Genomic DNA, 20,647 nt, shown 5'->3' with positions numbered 1-20,647 from the left:
TACTTATTACTTCCCAATGCCTTCCTCTAGGCCCAAATAACGGTGAAGTGTTATGTAGTCGACGTTCACATAACACCACTATAGGCTAGACAACATACATCTTATTAAAATATCGAACGAATACCAAATTCACATGACTACTAATAGCAAGACTTCTCCCTTGTCCTTGGGAACAAACGTAACTACTCACAAAGCATATTCATGTTCATAATCAGAGGGGTAATAATGTGCATAAAGGATCTGAACATATGATCTTCCACCAAATAAACCAACTAACATCAACTACAAGGAGTAATCAACACTACTAGCAACCTACTAGCACCAATCCCAGACTTGGAGACAAGAATTGGATACAGGAGATGAACTAGGGTTTGGAGATGAGATGGTGTTGGTGAAGATGTTGATGGAGGTTGCCCTCTCCTGATGAGAGGAGCGTTGATGATGACGATGGTGATGATTTCCCCCTCCTGGAGGGAAGTGTCCCCGGCAGAACAGCTCTGCAGGAGCCCTAGATTGGTTCCACCAAGGTTCCGCCTCATGGCGGCGGAGTCTCGTCCCGAAAGGTTGCTTCTGGTTTTTTCTCATAGAAAGACTTCATATAGGAGAAGATGGGCGCCGGAGAGCCACCAGGGGGCCCACGAGGTAGGAGGCGCGCCCCCCACCCTCGTGAGCAGGGTGTGGGCCCCCTGGCCTTCATCTTTGGCGATGATTTTTCTTTATTTATTTTAAGATATTCCGTGGAGTTTCAGGACTTTTGGAGTTGCGCAGAATAGGCCTTCAATATTTCTCCTTTTCTAGCCCAGAATTCCAGCTGCCGGCATTCTCCCTCTTCATGTAAACCTTGTAAAATAAGAGAGAATAGCCATAAGTATTGTGACACAACGTGAAATAACATTCCATAATGCAATAAATATTGATATAAAAGCATGATGCAAAATGGACATATCATCCGTCGTCCGCCCGTCCCGAAGAGCGGTGGAGCGCGAGGAAGCCATGGTGGGCAGTAGTGGTGTGGACAGGAGAAAGGGAACGGATGCGGATGGCTGCGGCTATGGCCGGCGCATCGGTTTATATAGCAATTGCGGGCGGCAGAGGGACGAACGTGTGGCGCTGGAGTAGCCGCCTTGGCAACCGCATATCATTAATGTGGGCGGCAGATGGATGGACGGATGGACGGCACTTGTGTCGTTTGAAGGCGGAGCAATCGCCTGCATCGGGAAGCGGGGCGGGCAATGTTGACTGTTTCGGGCGGAAACCGCGCACGGGCGAGGAGATGACTTTACTTGGAGAGGATAACTATAATTCATTTTGCTTCCTCCTGGTTTCCTGACATCACGGTCCCACACCATTGTCAACCTATGTACTCCCTCCTTTCTGGTTTATAGGGCTTATCTCAAAATTTTAGTTTTTCCATTTTATAAGGCTCAATTTGGTTGTTTTCCATCACATGTTCAGATTCCAAGGTGCATTAAATCATTGCATGCAAGTATTAAGAGAAAATTGACCAATGCATGTACTTTATGCATGCATGCATTGCAATTAATGCATTGATAAAGATAATTTTTTGAGGATAATAAGAGCATTAATTAGGTGCTTTTGCAAAACTACAAAAAGTATTCCACCACTCGCCATTTACCTTGATTGGTGAGATTTTTGAATTGAGCACTATAAACCGGAAAGGAGGGAGTAGTCAATAAACGAGAGAATTGCACAAGAAGCGGTCGACAGTTGGGACCAAGCACTCGAGCAGTATTTGTATTTTTGAGGTGTGAGCACTGCAGAGTTTTTCGATGTTTAGCCCAGATATTAATTTTTCTCCTATGAACAACAACGAAAACATCGCTGCAGGTATTAACTGGGCGGGCTATGGCCCGTCTAGCCCAGGCCAGATATCCAGCCCAGATATTAATTTTTTTTCAAGCTGAAAATGGCTAGCCCAGCTATACTTTTTTTAGGAATACCCAGGCAAGGTCAAGTTGTTATTCTCCGCCCCGCTGGGCTGCAAATCTTTCCTAGGAGGGATGCATTAGGCTTAACAAGAAAATGGGCTTTAAGAAATAATAAATGAGATGTAATTATAAAAACTGGGCAGTAACTATAAAAATGCACCAAACACGAAATTACTTTATAAAATATTATTTTTGGATATTGAAAATTTTAATTTCATTAATTGTTGTGAGCGCAATGTTCCGTTGGATTTTTACGTAATATAATTTTATATTGAAATTGTATTTAATCTGACTAGAAATTTCGGGATAAAAATATTTCGGATCCCATCAAAATGTGGGAAATTTTATTGAATTCTGTTTTGAACGGTTGGTTGAAATGGGTTGTACTTTTAACAAACTGTAAATGGGATGTAGTAAATTCCATTAGAATTCAAAAATGTGCTGCACATTCTTACATATCACAAATGGGCTATAAGTTCGCTGCCACACACTTCTGACCTTACTAAGTTGACGTGTCCCCTAAAAAAAGAGAGTTGACGCATATGCAAGGCTTTGTCAACTTATAGTCAACACACGATTCTAGCAGCAGTGGCCGTTGGATGTTCATCCGACGGATGCCGTGCTTCTTCTTCAATCTCGGATATTCTAGTTTCACCCGCCCAAAAAATGATTCGTCCCCCTGACATCTGGGGCGCACCATTTTGGAAGCTGACCTGTGGGCCTACTAAGTTGACGTACCAAGGGCTTTGTCAACTTAGTCAATATAAACGATTCTAGCTGCAGTGACCGTACGATGTCCATCCAACGGCCATCGTGCTTCTTCAACCTCTGGTCTTCTTGCTCCAGCCGCCCAAAGCAGCGCCGGTCGTGTCGCCTGCTCCTGCCTCCCGTGGCAGGCTGTGCTGCCGCGGAGGCCTCACCGCCCCCTACTACTCCTATCACTGGCCAGGCCATCCCTCCACTCACCCACACCCCTTGTTATTCTGTGGAGATGGCAGCCTCACACCGCAGCCGAACCAGTAAACCCTGGTACTCCTCTCTACGTGTGCATCCACTGCCGCGTCTTCCCCGGCACTGTGTTGTCCCCTTCCTAGGCCTCGCTGTCGTCCACCGCCATGGTGCTCTCGGTGCGGCATGGTCAACGTGGTCAAGGAACGACTTCCATCGGACGTGGACTGTACATGGAGAGGCTGACAGCTGGGTCCAGGCAGCCGCAAGGAAGTGCCTCCTTATTATGCGCAAAATAATTATTCCTCCACCTGATAGCGGGGACCCACCGGACGGGCCACCGTATTTCGGGAAAAAAAATGATTCGCCCCCTGACTGCTGGGACCCACCAGCTACATCTTCGCACGCAAGGAAGTGCGTCCGAAAAAAAACCGATTCGCCCCCTGACTGTTGGGACCCACCAGCTACATCTTCGCACGCAAGGAAGTGCGTCTGGGAAAAAAATGATTCGCCCCCCTAACTGCCGGGACCCACTAGCTACACCTTCGCACGCAAGGAAGTGTGTCCGAGCAAAAAAAAAGATTCGCCACCCTGACTGCTGGGACCCACCAGCTACATCTTCGCACGCAAGGAAGTGCCTGACAGTCGGGACCCACCTGGTCGAAGCATATGTAGCATTGTCATTCTGGTCGCAAACGTGTACGTACATACTGGTGGATGTAGAGGCGCGCACGTGTCGTAGTAGAGGCGCGCACGTAGCATGTACACGTACGTACATCGGCCAGTGTGCAAGAAAGAAAATACGGCCATGTATGTGTACATACGGGCGGGGTCTCGAACGCCTACTCGCGCATATGTACGGCCAGGGCTCGTGTACATGGCTGGGTCGGAACGGAGAAACAGCATCGTCGTCGTGTTCATGGGGAGCCAACCGGCTGGGTCGGAACGGAATGCGTCGTCGTGGTCATTGGGAGGGCTTGGACAGAACATGCAATGGAAACGAGGCCTGGAGTACCGCAGAACGGAGGAAACGGCCTTGTGTTCGACCTGCCACGTTCGAAACGGGATCCTGTTCATCGGGAGGGGTTTGGCATACCGCAAAACGGAGGAAATGGACCTCCTACGGTCGAAACGGGGGTCCTGTTGATCGGGAGGGGTGTGCCATACCGCAAAACGGACGAAACAAACTTGTGTTGGAGCGCTACGGTCGAAACGGGGGTCCTGTTCATCGGGAGGGGTGTGGCGTACTGCAAAACGGGACTCCACGGGATATTGTTCATCTCCATCATCGACCCCCTCCAGCCTCCACGGGCTACCGTCGACCTCCTCCAGCCTCCACGGGCTCATGTTCATCCAGTCTCCACCGCACGCTACTCCATCGGCTACTGTTCAACCACCCCTCCACAGGCACCCCTCCACTGTCTACTGTTCATCCAGCCCTCCACGGGGTCGTCCTATTCATCCAGCCCTCCACTCTACGGGGTCCTTTTCATCCAGCCCCAACCGGCTCGATCGACCGGGGTCCTGTTCATCCAGAGGCAACGCCGCCGCTCACTGTTCATCCACCCCTCCCCCCCCCCCCCCCCCCCCCGCAACGCTCACTGTTCATCCTAGAGGCAGCATTTATCGGCTTCAGTTAGCAGCAGTAGCAAAGGAATCACTCGATTGGGTTCAGTTAACAGCCATCGATCGATCGCTCGGGTTCAGTAACGCATAGCCTGCAGTGCAATCGCTCGGGTTCAGTTAGAGCCCAACGCCTCGCTCGGGTTCAGTTAGAGCCAACGCCTCGCACACACGCACGTACGTGTACGAGAGAAACGCACATCGCTCGGCCCCCGACCGTCCACCGTAACCGGGAACTCTCCGAAATTTTCCTCGCCCTCGCTTCTACCACGGTTTTTCCGTCATGGACGGCCCAAAGAATTTCATGCAGCTGCGTCTCCGGCCCCCCCAGGACGAAAAGCCCACTTTCTATCATGATTTTTTGTCATAGAAGTAGGAGCCCACCACATCTATGATGATACCGGGTTTTGTCACAATTATCATCATAGAAGTGTCATAAGTATGACAGGAAAAAAATTCATTTGTCCCAAAATGTCACGGATGTGTCTTTTTTTGTAGTGGTGCCCCCTGAATACGGTGATGCTACAACGAGGGAAGCTGAAGATTAAGAGGAACCAGACGATGTGCCCGATGATGATCTTTGCCGGGTCATTGTTGATGAAAAGAGACAATGCAAAAGTGAAAAGGAGAAGTTGAGGTTCGATCGCATGTTAGAGGATCACAAAAAAGGGTTGTACCCCAATTGTGAAGATGGCAACACAAAGCTCGGTACCACACCGGAATTGCTGCAATGGAAGGTAGACAATGGTGTATCTGACAACGGATTTGAGAAGCTACTGAAAATATTGAAGAAGAAGCTTCCAAAGGATAACGAATTGCCCAACAGTACGTACAGAGCAAAGAAGGTTGTATGCCCTCTAGGATTGGAGGTGCAGAAGATACATGCATGCCCTAATGATTTCATCCTCTACTGTGGTGCGTACGAGGATTTGAACGCATGCCCGGTATGCGGTGCATTGCGGTATACGATCAGACGAGATGACCCTGGTGATGTTGACGGTGAGCGCCCTAGGAAGAGGGTTCCTGCCAAGGTGATGTGGTATGCTCCTATAATACCACAGTTGAAATGTCTGTTCAGAAACAAAGAGCATGCCAAGTGGATGCAATGGCATAAAGAGGACCGTAAGAAAGACGGGAAGTTGAGAGCACCCGCTGATGGGTCACAGTGGAGAAAAATCGAGAGAAAGTGGGGGGACTTTGCAGGTGACGCAAGGAACGTATGGTTTTGTTTAAGCGCGGATGGCATTAATCCTTTTGGGGAGCAGAGCAGCAACCATAGCACCTGGCCCGTGACTCTATGTATATATAACCTTCCTCCTTGGTTGTGCATGAAGCGGAAGTTCATTATGATGCCAGTGCTCATCCAAGGCCCTAAGCAACCCGCAACAACATTGATGTGTACCTAAGGCCATTAGTTGAAGAACTTTTACAGCTCTAGAATGGAAAAGGTGTACGTGTGTGGGATGAGCAAGACCAGCAGGAATTTGACCTACATGCATTGTTGTTTGTAACCATCAATGATTGGCTTGCTCTCAGTAACCTTTCAGGACAGACAAACAAGGGATACCACGCATGCACGCACTGTTTAGATGACACTGAAAGTATATATTTTGACAAATGCAGGAAGAATATGTACCTGGGGCATCGTTGATTTCTTCCGACCAACCATCAATGTCGAAACAAAGGTAAGCATTTCAAAGGCGAGGCAGATCACCGGAAGAAGCCCGCCGTCCGTACTGGTGATCACATACTTGCTATGGTCAATGATTTACAAGTAATCTTTGGAAAGGGTCCTGACAGACTATCTGTTCCGAATGACGATGAGGGACGCGCATCCATGTGGAATAAGAAATCTATATTTTGGGACCTACCCTACTGGAAAGACCTAGAGGTCCACTCTGCAATCGACGTGATGCGCGTGATGAAGAATCTTTGCATGAACCTGCTAGGCTTCTTGGGCGTGTATGGGAAGACAAAAGTTACACCGGAGGCATGGGAGGACCAATAACATGTGCACGAAAAAGACGACATGCCTCCAAAGAAGTATGAAGGTCCTGCCAGCTACGCTCTTACCAAAGAAGAGAAGGAAATCTTCTTTGAATGCCTTCTCAGTATGAAGGTCCGTACGGCTTCTCGTCGAATATAAAGGGAATAATAAATATGGCATAGAAAAAGTTTCAGAACCTAAAGTCTCATGACTGCCACGTGATTATGACGCAACTGCTTCCGGTTGCACTGAGGGGGCTTCTACCAGAAAACGTTTGATTAACCATTGTGAAACTATATGCATTCCTCAATGCAATCTCTTAGAAGGTGATCGGTCTAGAAATCCTACCAAGGTTAAGGAGTGATCTGGCGCAATGTCTTGTCAGTTTCGAGCTAGTGTTCCCACCATCGTTCTTCAATATCATGACGCATGTCCTAGTTCATCTAGTCGACGAGATTGCCATTCTGGGCCCTGTATTTCTACACAATATGTTCTTTTTGAGAGGTTTATGGGAGTCTTAAAGAAATATGTTCGTAACCGTGCTAGCCAGTAGGAAGCATCTCCACGGGCCATCAAACAGTGGAGGTCACTGGGTTTTGTGTTGACTTCATTCCTGGCCTTAAGAAGATTGGTCTCCCTCAATCGTGGTATGAGGGGAGACTGACTGGAAAAGACACGCTATGAGGGGACTCAATAATATGTAGGGACGGGCATTCTTGGTCTTAAGCACACTACACAGTTCTATAAAATTCTACCTTGGTGACCCCATATATCAATTAACACAAGAATATTCTGCGCTCCAAACACCCGGAGCAGTGTGACGACTGGATTACATGTGAACACATCAGGACTTCCGGTAGTTGGTTGCAAACACGTCTCATGGGTGACAACGCTGTTTCTTATGAGTTGTACTCGTTGGCCAGGGGACCATCTTCAAGTGTATTGAGTTACAAAGGGTACGAGATAAATGGGAATACATTTTACACAATTTCCCAAGATCAAAAGAGCACCAACTAAAACAGTGGTGTCCGCTTTGATGCAGCAACCAAGAGGGGAAATGACACATATTATGGTTACATAGTGGACATATGGAAAGTTGACTATGGACATGATTTTAAGGTCCCTTTGTTTCAGTGCAAATGGGTCAATCTGTCAAGAGGCGGGACAGGTAGACCCATAGTACGGAATGACAACAGTGGATCTGAACAATCTTGGGTACACAGACGATGTGGCATACGTTTTCTATGTGAAGGACATGTCTACCAAACCGAGAAAAAGAAAAGATAAGGAAGCGAATACATCATAGATGAGCCAAAGCGCCACATAGTTCTTTCAGGAAAAAGACACATTATGGGAGTGGAGAGCAAGACAGACATGTCTGAAGATTATGAAAAGTTTCATGAAATTTCTCCCTTCAAAGTCAAGGCTGACCCAAGCACCATGTTAAACGATGAAGATTATCCATGGTTACAGCGCAATAAGCAAAGGACACACGCGAAGAAAAAGTGAAGACTTTTTCTCCACAACTATTTTTATGGTGCCTTTGATCTAGAATATCACTTCAGTTACATGTCAAGAAATGAAATCCCTTTGTAACAGATGACAAATACTTTTCAATTTCAATTATGATGATGCTTTTGAAGTGCTTTTCAATGTGGCTTCGAATGGTTCATTTTGAACGCACAAAAGGTCTAGAGTTCAAATAAGTTCAAAAAAGAATGAAATACCTTTGTAACAGATGAGTTTTTGTCCGAAACCCTCATACTTCGAAAGAGATTGTTCGTTTTGTACATGAAGTGCATCCAATTTTTGCCGTAACTCTCTCAACTTTTTAGAGCATGCTATGTGGGTGAAATGATGATAGCATGCCAACTTTCAACATTTTCAGAGTTCATTTGCAGTGTTTTTCAATTTTAAGATCATTAACTCAAATAATGAACTAATAGCAATCAATAAAAAATAACCAATTAAAATATTCTGTTATGATCAACTAAAACAAAACTATAATATTCTTGAATAGCAAAAAGTATCAACTAGAAAGCTTTTATAAAACTCTATTAGCAAAAGGAATCAACTAAAAAGATTTTTATAAACCTCTAGTATTTTTGAAACTAAAATTATATAAAGTTTATGCAACTACACTTATCAAAGTATTTTTTGTTCAAAACTTTAATAGCAAAAAGAAATTTTCATAAAGACTTTTTGTTAGAAACTTTAATAGCGAACTAAAATAAAAAAATTAATTTTTGATTAAAACAGACATTTAAAATAACATAAAAATTTACCAAATTGAATATAATTATAAAACACAGTAATATTAAATAGCAGAAAAAAGAATCACTCAAAAATCTATTTTTATAGTAAAGTTATTCACAAACTAGTGATTCACACAAATTTCATAGAAATTCAAATTTAAACTAATGACACTAACAAAAAGTTTATAATTTTTGTGACCTAAAATAAAAAAGAAACACTGAAAAACTGTAAATAGAAACAAAAGTAAATAAATAAAGCAAAAAAAATAAAAAAAACTGAAAAAAAATTAAAAAAATTGCCAACTTCTAGGCCACCACGGCCTTAATACGACTAGAAACCCAACCATGAGCCAGGATTCAGGCCCGCAAAAGGCCTAGTAGGCCCACATGCAATACAATGTGTTTAGCCACACTACAAACTTTTTTTAAATGCATGATAAACATTTTTTAATACATGGAGAGCATTTTTAATAAGCTTTGAACATTATTAATGCTTGGTAATTTTTTTAATATGTTGCGAATATTTTTCAGCTACAATATAAACACTTTATAAATACAGACAGACATTTCTTAAATGCACAATGAATCTCTCCTACTTAAAAAGAACACAAGTACGAACCAACTGTTGTTTGATGCATAGAAGGACAATGATATTCACAACCTACCAGAGTTTAGGTTCTAGACTTGATACTGGTGCTCGCATTTTTCTGAATTTATTTCAGGCCATCCAACGATGTGCACTCAATGAGGGAAGACGTTCCCACCGACTACGACAACGTCTATGTGCGTATGTATGAACGTCTGCATCTGTACTGTGTTAAAAAAAGAATATAAGTTTTGTGGCCCACCTTATCCTTCGTCCAACCCTAAGTAAGTTCCCGCCTCTCTCCATTTTTGTTTCCCCCCTCGTATCTCAATTTTCTTTCCATCGATTTCTTTGGAAATCATCTTAACCATCCCAGATTTTTACCGACTTGCCAAATAAAATTATATTTTCTTTGGTAAGCCAATCTGTTTTGACCAAATAAAATTCTAGAATTCCTTTAGGCCGGTAAATCATACTAATATGGGCAGATAAATCACGGGATACCATTCTGGAAGTTTTATACCCGTTGCAAAACACTTTTCAAATACCTGTTGCGTACACGATGAACAATTTTCAAGTACACAATCAGTTTTTTACAAATGTGCAAAACGCTTTAGAAAAATACATGATTCTTTAAGAAAATGCTTGCCTGAACGCCCCTCCATGGGCCTGAATGCCGCTATTCTTGGGCCTTTCACCCTGCTGGATCGCGCCTGCCACTGGGCCGCGAAATGCCCTCGGTCCAAGACCTGCGCACGCACGCGGCGCGGCCCCTCTCGTCGATTGCTCTGCTGCGCCCCGTGCGGCCCCGCGACGGCTGACTCCCCCGCCGGCCGCCGCCGCCCCCCACCCCTCCCTCCGCGTCCGCCTTGCCCCTCAGCACAGCCGCCGCCCTCCCGCCTGCCCCCGTCCTGCTCTGCTCCGCATCCGCACGACCGCCTCGCTCCGGCCTCCGCCTTGCCCCATCGCCGCCCCTGGCATTTCGGGCGGCGGCGTCGAGCCCATATGACGATACTCCGCCTCCTGCACCGCTCGGTGCTCCTGGGCACTGGGGAAATCTCATCTCAACGGGCAGCCCTGCTACCTCGGCGCCACTACACCGCACCATGGCAGCCCGTTACACCCTCAGCTCCTTCTGCGCAAGGATACAAAGGTAGTTTTTAGTATCTTCTTTCATGTCAAGTTATTACATCTGTGACTTTCATTGTTTACAGTAGAGGTTTAGTAGTCACTCAACAAGATCTAGTCAACTAGTGACCATAACTGCTACTCCCAGGCTCTTACTTAGATAAACTGTTTGAGCTTTTATTGCAAATACAGTAATAATGACCTGTAAATTTGTGAAGAATTTGTTCAAGTGATGTATTGTTATCACTTATTGACATCTAGTGGTTCAGCAGTCATAATGACTTTGTGAGACCTTGTCTTGAGCATTTCCCTCCCCTCTATCGTATTGCAATGAAGCTACTTTGTATTGTTAAACATGCTAAGCAAGTAACCACTAACCATATTTTTGTAGTAACCTAGCGTAATCTTTCTCTGAAGGGCACAGTGCAGTAATGCTGTGCTCCGTGTGCTAAGCTGCCTTCTCTTAAAATTTTATTGCTGTATAAAGAGCGGGACCTGTAATTTCTCTTCTCTGATAACTATTGCGCTCAAGGGCAAGCTAGTGCTAGTTGATTGTTGAAAGGACGCATCTTCTGTGCTGATAATCCCATATATTACTTCTATTTATATAATCGGCGATCGGCATAACTATTTGATGTACTGCATAGAAGGACATAAAGCCTCCCCCTTCCTCTCTCTGGTGTTCAAACCTGTGCGGAAATTTAGAAAATGTGAAGTGGCTTATCTTGTCAGATCGATTTTTTACAGCAAGATGGTTGTTTGCTTACTGTTTTATCTGTTATAGTGACTAAACATCAATGCATATGCTACTTTCTGCTTGCCCTAGGTTCTAATGAAGATCTTCACCTTGTTAGCTGCATAAGACCATTGTTTTTGTTTTTATAGATTTAAGGAAAAAGTCTGGTATATTACTTTTATTTCCAATTATTAGAAGGAACAGCATTATACTAGTATTATATGTGCTGGAAGGAGGATTGCTTTATTCGACAATCCTATTATTCTCCCTTTTCTACGAGACTCCTGCTGTGTTTGTAGTAAGGCAGAAGTGTCAAAATTAACTGTGCAATGTTTTTGTTAAGTCTTGTTTGATTCTTCCCAAAAAGGTCTTTTTTGATTAACACAATCGGGAAAATATGTACAAGAGAATTCATATTTGATCACGTGGTTTAGATAGTACCCGCCGTTGGGAACGGTTATGTCATAAATACATACTCCCTCTGTAGCAAAATGTAAGACTTTTTTTAGCAATTGTACATGAAACAAAAATGTCCTGTATTTTGTTACAGAGGTAGTATATTTCACTGCTTACCTTTTGAAATAAAGGTGCATTGAACATAAACAAAAAAAATCAAGTTGCCATCAATTGATCATCCTACTTGTCTCTAGCTTGCCACTACAGTGCGGAGGTGCTAGGCTCAATCCAAGGGCGTATGTTCCACAACATCATCAAGCAGAGTGGTCGACTGCCTGCATTAGCACAAGCGGCGTTGCTCCATCGACGCCACCACACCATCCCATGGCGTGGGGAGTTCTCGGCTTCAACTCAGGGACGGCCCCGCAACAACATCAAGATCAATGTTCAACCCCCTGGCATCCGTCTCCCTCGGCGCTACTTCAGCACTCCGGCCCCATCGAGATCTGGTAGCTACTTTTGGTTTTTGTGCAAGGTCACGGCAGCAGCAGCTTTCATCAACATCATGTGGTCGTTTGTTTACCACACCTATCTCGTTCAGATTCCATACACCAGCCGCACCCCCTTCTTTCACCTTGAGACAGTGCCCTATACCAACCGGGCTCATCTTGTCATCCGCTCCCCTCTAGACGACCGCGAGTATGCCGAGTCATGTTTTGCAATTGTTAGGAAGAACCACTCCTCCAGGTTCCTTAGCCCGCTCCACCCAGACAGTGTCCGTGTCAATTTTATCACAGCGCAACTTCTCCGTGCTGTTCAGCGCGGCCTTGACATCAAGAGCTATGAGGTGGCCTTGGTTCATGAATCCTCTTGCAAAGATGTGAGCTTGGATGCCAGGCATGCAATTGAGAGCAAGAAACAAGGCAAGTTATGCAGATCACAACCACAAACATCGCACCTTGATGGGTTAGTCTGGGAGGTGATTGTTGTTAAAAATGATAGGCACATTGGTGCAATTTCGTGGCCCCATGGCAAGATTATAGTGTTCACTGGATTGCTCATCCATTTGAAGACTGATGCTGAAATTGCTACTGCTCTTTCGCATGAGGTAGCTCTACTGGATTAATAGGTTCATTTGTGCTTTCAGGTCTTTTTTCAGTGTGTTCATGCTGACGTTGTTGTCTCTTTCTGTAGATTGCACACGTGGTTGCCAGGCACTCATCAGAGTCAATCGTCTACAAGAAGTGGTTCCCTTTTCCCCTCATGGTGCACTTCCTAAGAAGGTATATTCACTTCTCAATTTCACCTTTTTCATGGTGATTTCCATAGGCAGATCTAGTTGGGGTACCCTTGGTGCCATGGCAACCCCAAAGAATATCTAATTAACGTAGTACGCATTCAGTGATATTCATAAAGAAAATCATGTTAAATTTGAAACCTCCAAACCAATTGATCCAAATCTGATTTCTATAGCCATTAACACAAATGCCCAAGCGTAACTAGGCAAAATCAGTCATCCAAATATAATTCTGCATTTCAAGGATTTATATTGTTGGAAAATGAGTTGCGGAGCAGCTATATATCCCCCCTATTCATTTACAAACTGTTTAAATTCCAACAGAGATGGCTTTCTAAGGCAAGTTGCGATTAACTGAGTAAATTGTATCTTTTTGGCTATCTTCATTCGAACATGAGCCACCAATCTTGTCTAGATGGAACTTGCTGGTTAGTCAAACTCTTTGTTATGCTACGGTACGGTGAAGTTCAATTTATCCCCTTCATGAGAGTCGTTTCTGAGTTAATTTACTTGGTCTACAGTTCTCTGCCTTGTTTTGCATTATCGAACGTATGAGAATATTTCATGTTAGAAGCGTTTCTGACGATGTTATCTATCTAGGATGGAGATAGAGGCAGATCACATTGGAATGCTGCTAATGGCTGCTGCTGGTTTCGATCCACACATAGCTCCTATGGTACTTGAGAAGCAAGGGAATGACATTTATCATCCTTCAGGGAAGAAAAGAGCACAGCTTTTATCTAGAGCGAAGGTCATGGATGAGACGCTGGAATTATATAGAGAAGTTATGCCAGCCAAGGCACCAGAGGTTTAAATTCAGTTGGTCGGCCTGCAATGTTTAAAAGTAAGAAGTCTTCCTATGTGTGTTTCAGGCTGTCTTAGGCTTCTAAATGCTAACCAAAAACACTATCAATGGAAAATCAAGTATTATCCATCCTTCAATAGCTACAAGGTAACAAAGTTTTCCATTGCTAGTGCCAGAAATATAACGAATAGACAATATAAGCAAATAATCAATTGGAATTAGTATGAGAACAGGCGCCTAGTACAGGACAACCACATAGATTTGCATGAAGCAGAAAATCTGTAGATCTTTTGTTACCGATGCTAGATTACACTTTGGTTTGGAAAACTAGTGCGAGAGTAACCAGGAACTAGCAGGAGCAGCCATGCCTGCATGTTTAAGGCAAATCATTTTGTACTGTTGGGATGACAATATTGCTTACCTAGTAATACATGCCATGGGACGGCATACAAGCATAGTGGAAAACAAGGTAAGAACCATAACTATAACATTGTGTTGTCATACAAAATTTATTCAGAAACACATCCTTGTTCTGTTTCAGTTCTGCAGTTTGTCCTTGTTTTGATGTGTTAACCCGTCGGGCTTCAAGGAAGCACTAAAAGTTTGGAGAAGAGACTAGAGTTTTTTTTGCCTCTCGAATTAGTGCTAGCCAATGTTGTAGATTCCTATTCTGTTCTTAGGCACTCCTCAGAAACCGGGAGTTTTGGGGCAGATATTTCCTCTTGTCCGAATCATTTTCCTGACCAAATGTAGTGCTCACTTGTGCAGATTCATCCTGTTGCAGCTGGCTCAGATTGCGGCGAACAAGCATGAAGAACGTTTGCCCTCTTGTGAGATGCCTCCGATGGCAATAGCAATCAGCAGGTGGATTGTCTAGAACTATTTTGTGTGCCCTTCCATGTTTTATCCCATCAAATCCTGTAGCTGAAAAGGCATTGCAAGTCTGCTTAGGTCAATCTGCTGTTGAGAAGTGAAATTGATTGTTGAGCCCACCCACAACCCGCAAATTTTTCATCTCTGTACCTGCATTCGGCACTTGCATGTTTCACCATTCAGTATTCTGGTTACAAACTAGAAATTGTTCAAGCATGACCGAGTATTGGTCTCGATCTTATTATGGCGCAGACATCTTGTGGACGCGCACGAGTTTTAGCAAACACTGTTAATCTATAGCTTGTTTGAACAGAGAATGCATATAAAACATCCGAACCGGTGCTTACCTGCAATGCATGCATTACTCATTACTAGTTCATCATGTCGAAGGCAAAGAAATTCGGGCTGATCCTGCACATTCCAGGGTACATAATAGTGCGGTGACGGTAGATTTGTTGTTCATTCACGGCAACTTGTGTTGAGAACTTATCACTTGTAGGACCCAAATGCCGAGGCCATGCCTTACCACCTCCATGCCGTGATTCTCAAAACAGGCTTTCACCCCCTTTTATAAATAAAGCCACAAACGGCCGATCCGATACATAGTGGTGAGGAAACCCTCAAACAATCTTTTTACATTTCATTAACATTTTCTAAAATCGTCATGAACAACTTTTCATGTGCAAATGTTTTTTTATATATCATGAATATTTTACAGGAAATTTTATGTACACTTTTTTACATTTCATTAACATTTTCTCAAATTTTCATGAAAAGCTTTTCACGCGCAAATATTTTTTAAGTGGTATGAACATATATTTTGAATGGTACAAATATTTTTTAAATCCCATGAACACTTTTTAATGTGCGATGAAGATATTTAACTACACTGTAAACATTTTTTTAAATGCATGATAAACATTAAAAAGTACACTATGAATATTTCTTAATGCATGACAAATATTTCCTAATATTCTGTGAACAGTTTCCAATTAAACTACAAAAAAAAATACAACCCAGAATTATTTCTGAATGCAGCATGATTTTTTGAAAAAAGAAAACATGTCTAATGCATGAAGAATAGCTCTTAAATACATAATATGTTTTTACAAATGTGTAAAGCACTTTGAAAATACGTTGTCGCATTTTAAATTAAATTTTTTATTTAAAAAATCTATCATGTGTCTCTAATATATATTCTAGTATATATCCTTTTTGAGGGGTGTAAGAAAAATCAATCAACTAATAAAAAAATAAAGGAAAACCGTTGCCTAAACGTCCCTCCTATTGGGCTGGCCCGTGTGCTGGTGCGACTAGCGAGAAATAGTAGCGCCCTTGATCCGTTCTGGCGGCTCGATCCAGGAACTGCTCTCCCCTGCGCCCCGTGCGGCCCGGCGACGACTGGCGGCTCCCCCGCCGGTTGCCGCACCGCCGCCGCCGCCAGGGCTCCCGCCCGCCCCCTTGCCCCTCAGCACCGCCGCCGCCGCAGCCCTCCCATCCGCCCCACTGCTCCGCTCCGCATCCGCGCCAGCCGCCGGGGAACGCCAAATCGCGGAGATGAACAAGGCCGCCGCTTTCCGCCTCCGCCTCCTGCGGCGCTCGCTGTTCCGTGGGGAAATCTCATCTCAGCCCACCGCGCTTGCCGCACCGGCGCCCCTCCTCCATCGGCGCCACTACACCTTCCCATGGCGTGCGGCGGAGGAGGCGCCGGGCACGACCCAACGCCGTCTGTTCCACGGCATCATCAAGCAGAGCGGTCGACCGCCTGCATTGGCGCAGGCGGCGCTGCTCCATCGACACCACCACACCACCCCATGGCGTGGGGAGCTCTCATCCCCAACCCAGGGACGCCTGCACCGCAGCAGCATCAAGCACTACTTCAGCGCTTCGGCCCGGTGGGTGAGCTCCTTTTGGTGGTGGTGCAAGGTCGCCGCAGCGGCAGCTTGCGTCAACGTCTTGTATTCAGTTGTCTACCACACCTACCTAGTCCGCGTACCATACACAAGTCGCACCCCCTATTTTCGCCTTGAGACCGTGCCGTATACCAATCGGAACCACTATGTCATTCGCTCTCCCCTAGACGACCGCGACTATGGCGAGTCCTGCTTTTCCATGTTCAAGAGGAACTACCCATCCACGTTCATTAGCCCGCTCCACCCAGACAGTGTCCGTGTCAATCTTATCACGGCACAACTTCTCCCCGCTGTTCAGCGCGGCCTTGACATCAAGAAGAGGCATGCAATTGAGAGCAAGAAACAGGGCAGCAGGTCATGCGGATCGCAGCCACAGATAACGCACCTCGACGGGCTCGACTGGGAGGTGTTTGTTATGAAAAACGATGGGCATGCCTGTGCAGTGTCGTGGTCCAATGGCAAGATTTTAGTGTTCACTGGATTGCTCAATCGTTTGGAGACGGATGCTGAAATTGCTGCTGTTCTTGCGCATGAGGTAGGTCTCCTCGATCAATGGATTCATGTGTGCTTTCGGGTCTTTTTTCGGTGTATTTAAGCTGCCATTGTTGCCTCCTTTCTGTAGATTGCGCACCTGGTTGCCAGGCACTGGTCGGAGTTAATCATCTACAAGAAGTGGTGTCCTTATCCCCTCAAGGTGTACTTCGTAAGAAGGTATATTCAATTATGTATTTCAGATTGTTGGTGGTGATTCCCATTGGCAGATGTAGTGTGGGGTACCCTGGGTGCCATGGCATCCCCAAAGAAAATTCAGTTGACATAGTAGTTCATATGCAGTGATAGCCCTTAAAGAAGTTCATGTTAACTTTGAAAGCTCGAAAATCATTCATCCAAGTCTAGATTATTTACTCTTGCTATCAACACAAATGCCCAAGCCTAACTAGCCAAAACCACTCATACAAATCTAATTCTGCATGTGATGCAATCAAGGATTTATATGATCGGTAATGTCTTTCTAAGGCAAGTAGCGACCGATTGAGTAAGTTTTAGCTTTTTGGCCATCTACATCAGAGCATAAGCTACTGGTCTTGTCCCGATGGGAACTTGCTGGTTAGCCAAACTCTATGTTATGCTATGCTCAGTAGACTATGCTGAAGTTCAACGTATGCCCTTCATGGGAGTCATCTCTGAATTAATTTACTTGGTCTACAGTTCTCTATCCTGTTTTACGTTATCTCTTCTATGTGAATATTTCATGATAGAAGTGCTCCTCAATCCTCATGATGTTTCCTATGTAGGCTGGAGATAGAGGCAGATCGCATGGGAATGCTGATAATGGCTGCTGCTGGTTTCGATCCACGCATAGCCCCTGTGGCTGCTGAGAAGCTAGTAGGGAATGACATATATCATCCTTCGGGGAAGAAAAGAGCACGGCTTTTATCTAGGGCAAAGGTCATGGATGAGGCACTGGAATTATATAGAGAAGTTATGTCGGCCAAGGCACCAGAGGTTAGTTCATGCTGTCTTAGCCTCAGTTCATCTGAGTACGAATAGACCCTGATTCCCAGAGCAGGGGTTTAGTTGCGTCATTGGTGATTTAATAGAAAAAATGATCCATTTCTGTTATTACTATCTGTGTGAGAGCAGCTTCTTGATCCATCGTCACCTTTGTATGAGGAAACTACATGATTGCTTAAATATGATATGCTCCAGTCTTTACTCTGGTTATGAACCTTCCACTCTAATTGCTATCTTTGTCATACTAAGATGCTGCTTTTTGCACTACAAGGACTTTGTTGGTTAGTTTACCTTTGTTGGTGGGTGTTCAAAATAAATTTCCCTGTGCATCAAGCTAAGATCTTTGTCATACTAAGATGCTGCTTTTTGCACTACAAGGACTTTGTTGGTTAGTTTACCTTTGTTGGTGGGTGTTCAAAATAAATTTCCCTGTGCATCAAGCTATTACGCATGTATGCTGGTATGTGCCCCCTAGAGCTGTTATCCTGAGATCTAATCCTGCGCAAACATCGTTTCCATTTGTTTATCATCCTTTCGATATTCTTGCCCTACAAGTATGTTGTAAGTTGATCTTTGTTTCACATTTCATTAGGCTTCTGAAAGCTAGCCAAACACTAGCAATGGAAAATTGAGTATTATCCATCCTTCAATTGCTACAAGATAACACTTTATTTTACATTGCTAGTGCCAGAACTATGATCAAATGGACAATATAAGCACAAGAATTTGACTAATCACTATAAGGGCAAATAATCAATTGGAATAGGTATGAGAACAGACGTCAAGTATAGGACAACCACATAGATTTGCATGAAGCAACACTCACAACTAGGGACTCAGGCAAATCTGTAGATGTTTTGTTACTGATGCTGGATTACACTTCATATAGGGTTTGTAAAACTACCGCGCAAGTAACCAGGAACTAGCAGGGAAGAGTCATGCCTGCATGCATGTTGGGATGTCCACAAAAAATGTATGGCAAATCATTTTGTACTGTTGGGATGACATAATTGCTTATCTAGTAGCCATAGTTTTAAAAATTAGTGCGCTATCTCGGCGCTATAGCGTTTGGATGGGCATCACGCTAAGCCGCTTAGCACCATTTAGCGCGCTATAGCACTGATTTAGCGTGGTAACGCTTCGGTCGCTATTTGCCATAGCCCGCTATTTAAAACTTTGATAGTAGGCTGGCATACAAGCACAGTGGAAAACAAAGTAAGAACTATCACTATACCATTGTGTTGTCATGCAAAATTTATTCAGAAACACACCCTTCCTTGTTCTGTTTCAGTTCTGCAAATTGTCTTTGTTTCGATGTGTTAATCCTATAGGCTTCAAGAAAACACTTAAAAGTTTGGAAGAGACTAGAGTTTTTTCCCTCTTGAATTTTCTGACCAAATGTACTGCTTGCTTCTGCAGACTCATTCTGCTACAGGTGCATAGCTCAGTGGGGTCAAGATTGTGTGTGGCGAGCAAGCATCAAGAACGTTTGTCCTCTATGAGGTGCCTCCAATAGGCAATTGCAATAGCAGCTGGATTGTCCAGAACTATTTTACACACATTTGGTTTGCCCGGTTACAATTTATTACCGTCTTGCAACGCAAGGTGCGATAGAACACGTGCCCTTCCATGTTTTATCCCACTAAATCCTGTAGCGAAGAAGGCATTGCAAGTCTGCTTAGTTCAATGTGCTGTTGAGAAGTGAAATTGGTTCTTGAGCCCACCCAGCCACAAAATTTTCGTCTCTGTACCTGCATCCGGCAGTTGGATGTTTCACAAAGTATTCATCACTGTACCTGCATTTGGCAGTTGCATGTTTCACTATTCAGCATTCTGGTTACAAACTAGAACCTGTTCAAGCATGAACGAGCATCGGTCTCGCTCTTATTATGGCGCAGAAATCTTGCAGATGCGCACGAGTTGACAGGACGTATTGTGTTAATTTGGTGGGCTGTTGTTTACTTCTCTGTTCACGGTTTTAGAAGCGGTTTCAGATGTAGAAAAGCCTTTTTATTTTCTTGTACCATGATGCTGGTAAATTTTGTTGTGTTGAGAATATATTTTCCATAGGACAAAATTTGTCGGCCATGGCTACTACTCCCTCCGTTCCTAAATATAAGACTTTGTAGAGATTCCAATACGGACTATCTACGGAGCAAAATGAGTGAATCTACACTCTAAATCCGTTTATATACATCCGTATGTAATCCATATTGATATCGCTAAAAAGTCTTGTATTTAGAAACGGAGGGAGTATCTACCAAGCGAGTGGAAATCCTGTTGGTGATGTAGGTTCTCAAGAGTTGGGAGGGACCAGTGAGGATGATTTTAACCCAATGCTGATGACATTTATGATCCATGGTCTATGTTCATGCTTCTACAAGGTTGCACCCATGGTTGATAATGCTCTAATGGTAGAGCAACTAGCTTTTTTCTTAGCACAATAGGTACAGCAAGTAGCTGAAAAGTTAAAATAGGGAGAGCTGTGTTGAGGTCCATCGTGCAGGAAATAATCACGGTGAGACGATTTGCAACCCACGGAACACGCTATTTTGGGCCATGTTTTGCATTTCCGGATCTTTTGGCTGCCTCTTGGTCAATGAAAGATGAATGCTACTAGTTCTCAGACCTTATGC

General features: G+C 44.2%; 2 protein-coding genes across 3 annotated transcripts; both read left to right on the top strand.

Moving 5' to 3' along the window:
* Nucleotides 1-10,181: 10,181 nt before the first annotated feature.
* On the top strand, nt 10,182-14,919 carry LOC123087875 (uncharacterized). Of its 2 annotated transcripts, none has more exons than XM_044509998.1 (5): nt 10,182-10,501; nt 11,863-12,716; nt 12,803-12,891; nt 13,506-13,749; nt 14,464-14,919. In XM_044509998.1, the coding sequence occupies exons 1-4, from the start codon at nt 10,354-10,356 to the stop codon at nt 13,717-13,719; spliced, it is 1,305 nt and encodes a 434-aa protein (XP_044365933.1). In that variant the 5' UTR covers nt 10,182-10,353; the 3' UTR covers nt 13,720-13,749; nt 14,464-14,919. The 2 variants fall into 2 exon arrangements, with proteins under 2 accessions (XP_044365933.1, XP_044365932.1); XM_044509997.1 differs by having other exon boundaries at nt 10,183-10,501; nt 14,479-14,919.
* A 933-nt stretch (nt 14,920-15,852) lies between these two features.
* Nucleotides 15,853-19,861, top strand: LOC123087874 (mitochondrial metalloendopeptidase OMA1). The gene is made up of 4 exons (XM_044509996.1): nt 15,853-17,031; nt 17,119-17,207; nt 17,792-18,002; nt 19,431-19,861. The coding sequence occupies exons 1-4, from the start codon at nt 16,141-16,143 to the stop codon at nt 19,452-19,454; spliced, it is 1,215 nt and encodes a 404-aa protein (XP_044365931.1). The 5' UTR covers nt 15,853-16,140; the 3' UTR covers nt 19,455-19,861.
* Nucleotides 19,862-20,647: the final 786 nt, after the last annotated feature.

The sequence above is a fragment of the Triticum aestivum genome, chromosome 4A (genome assembly GCF_018294505.1).
Source record: "Triticum aestivum cultivar Chinese Spring chromosome 4A, IWGSC CS RefSeq v2.1, whole genome shotgun sequence".
Lineage (NCBI taxonomy): Eukaryota > Viridiplantae > Streptophyta > Magnoliopsida > Poales > Poaceae > Triticum > Triticum aestivum.
Note: the sequence above shows the minus strand (reverse complement) of the source record. Positions and strands in the feature narration are given on the sequence as shown.

Coding starts and splice junctions, on each gene's coding strand:
- LOC123087875 (XM_044509998.1), top strand. CDS start 10,354: ATGACGATACTCCGCCTCCTGCACCGCTCGGTGCTCCTGGGCACTGGG. Junction 10,502..11,862: donor TTCTGCGCAAGGATACAAAG/GTAGTTTTTAGT, acceptor ACTTGTCTCTAG/CTTGCCACTACAGTGCGGAG. Junction 12,892..13,505: donor ATGGTGCACTTCCTAAGAAG/GTATATTCACTT, acceptor TTATCTATCTAG/GATGGAGATAGAGGCAGATC.
- LOC123087874 (XM_044509996.1), top strand. CDS start 16,141: ATGAACAAGGCCGCCGCTTTCCGCCTCCGCCTCCTGCGGCGCTCGCTG. Junction 17,032..17,118: donor CTGCTGTTCTTGCGCATGAG/GTAGGTCTCCTC, acceptor TCCTTTCTGTAG/ATTGCGCACCTGGTTGCCAG. Junction 17,208..17,791: donor AAGGTGTACTTCGTAAGAAG/GTATATTCAATT, acceptor TTTCCTATGTAG/GCTGGAGATAGAGGCAGATC.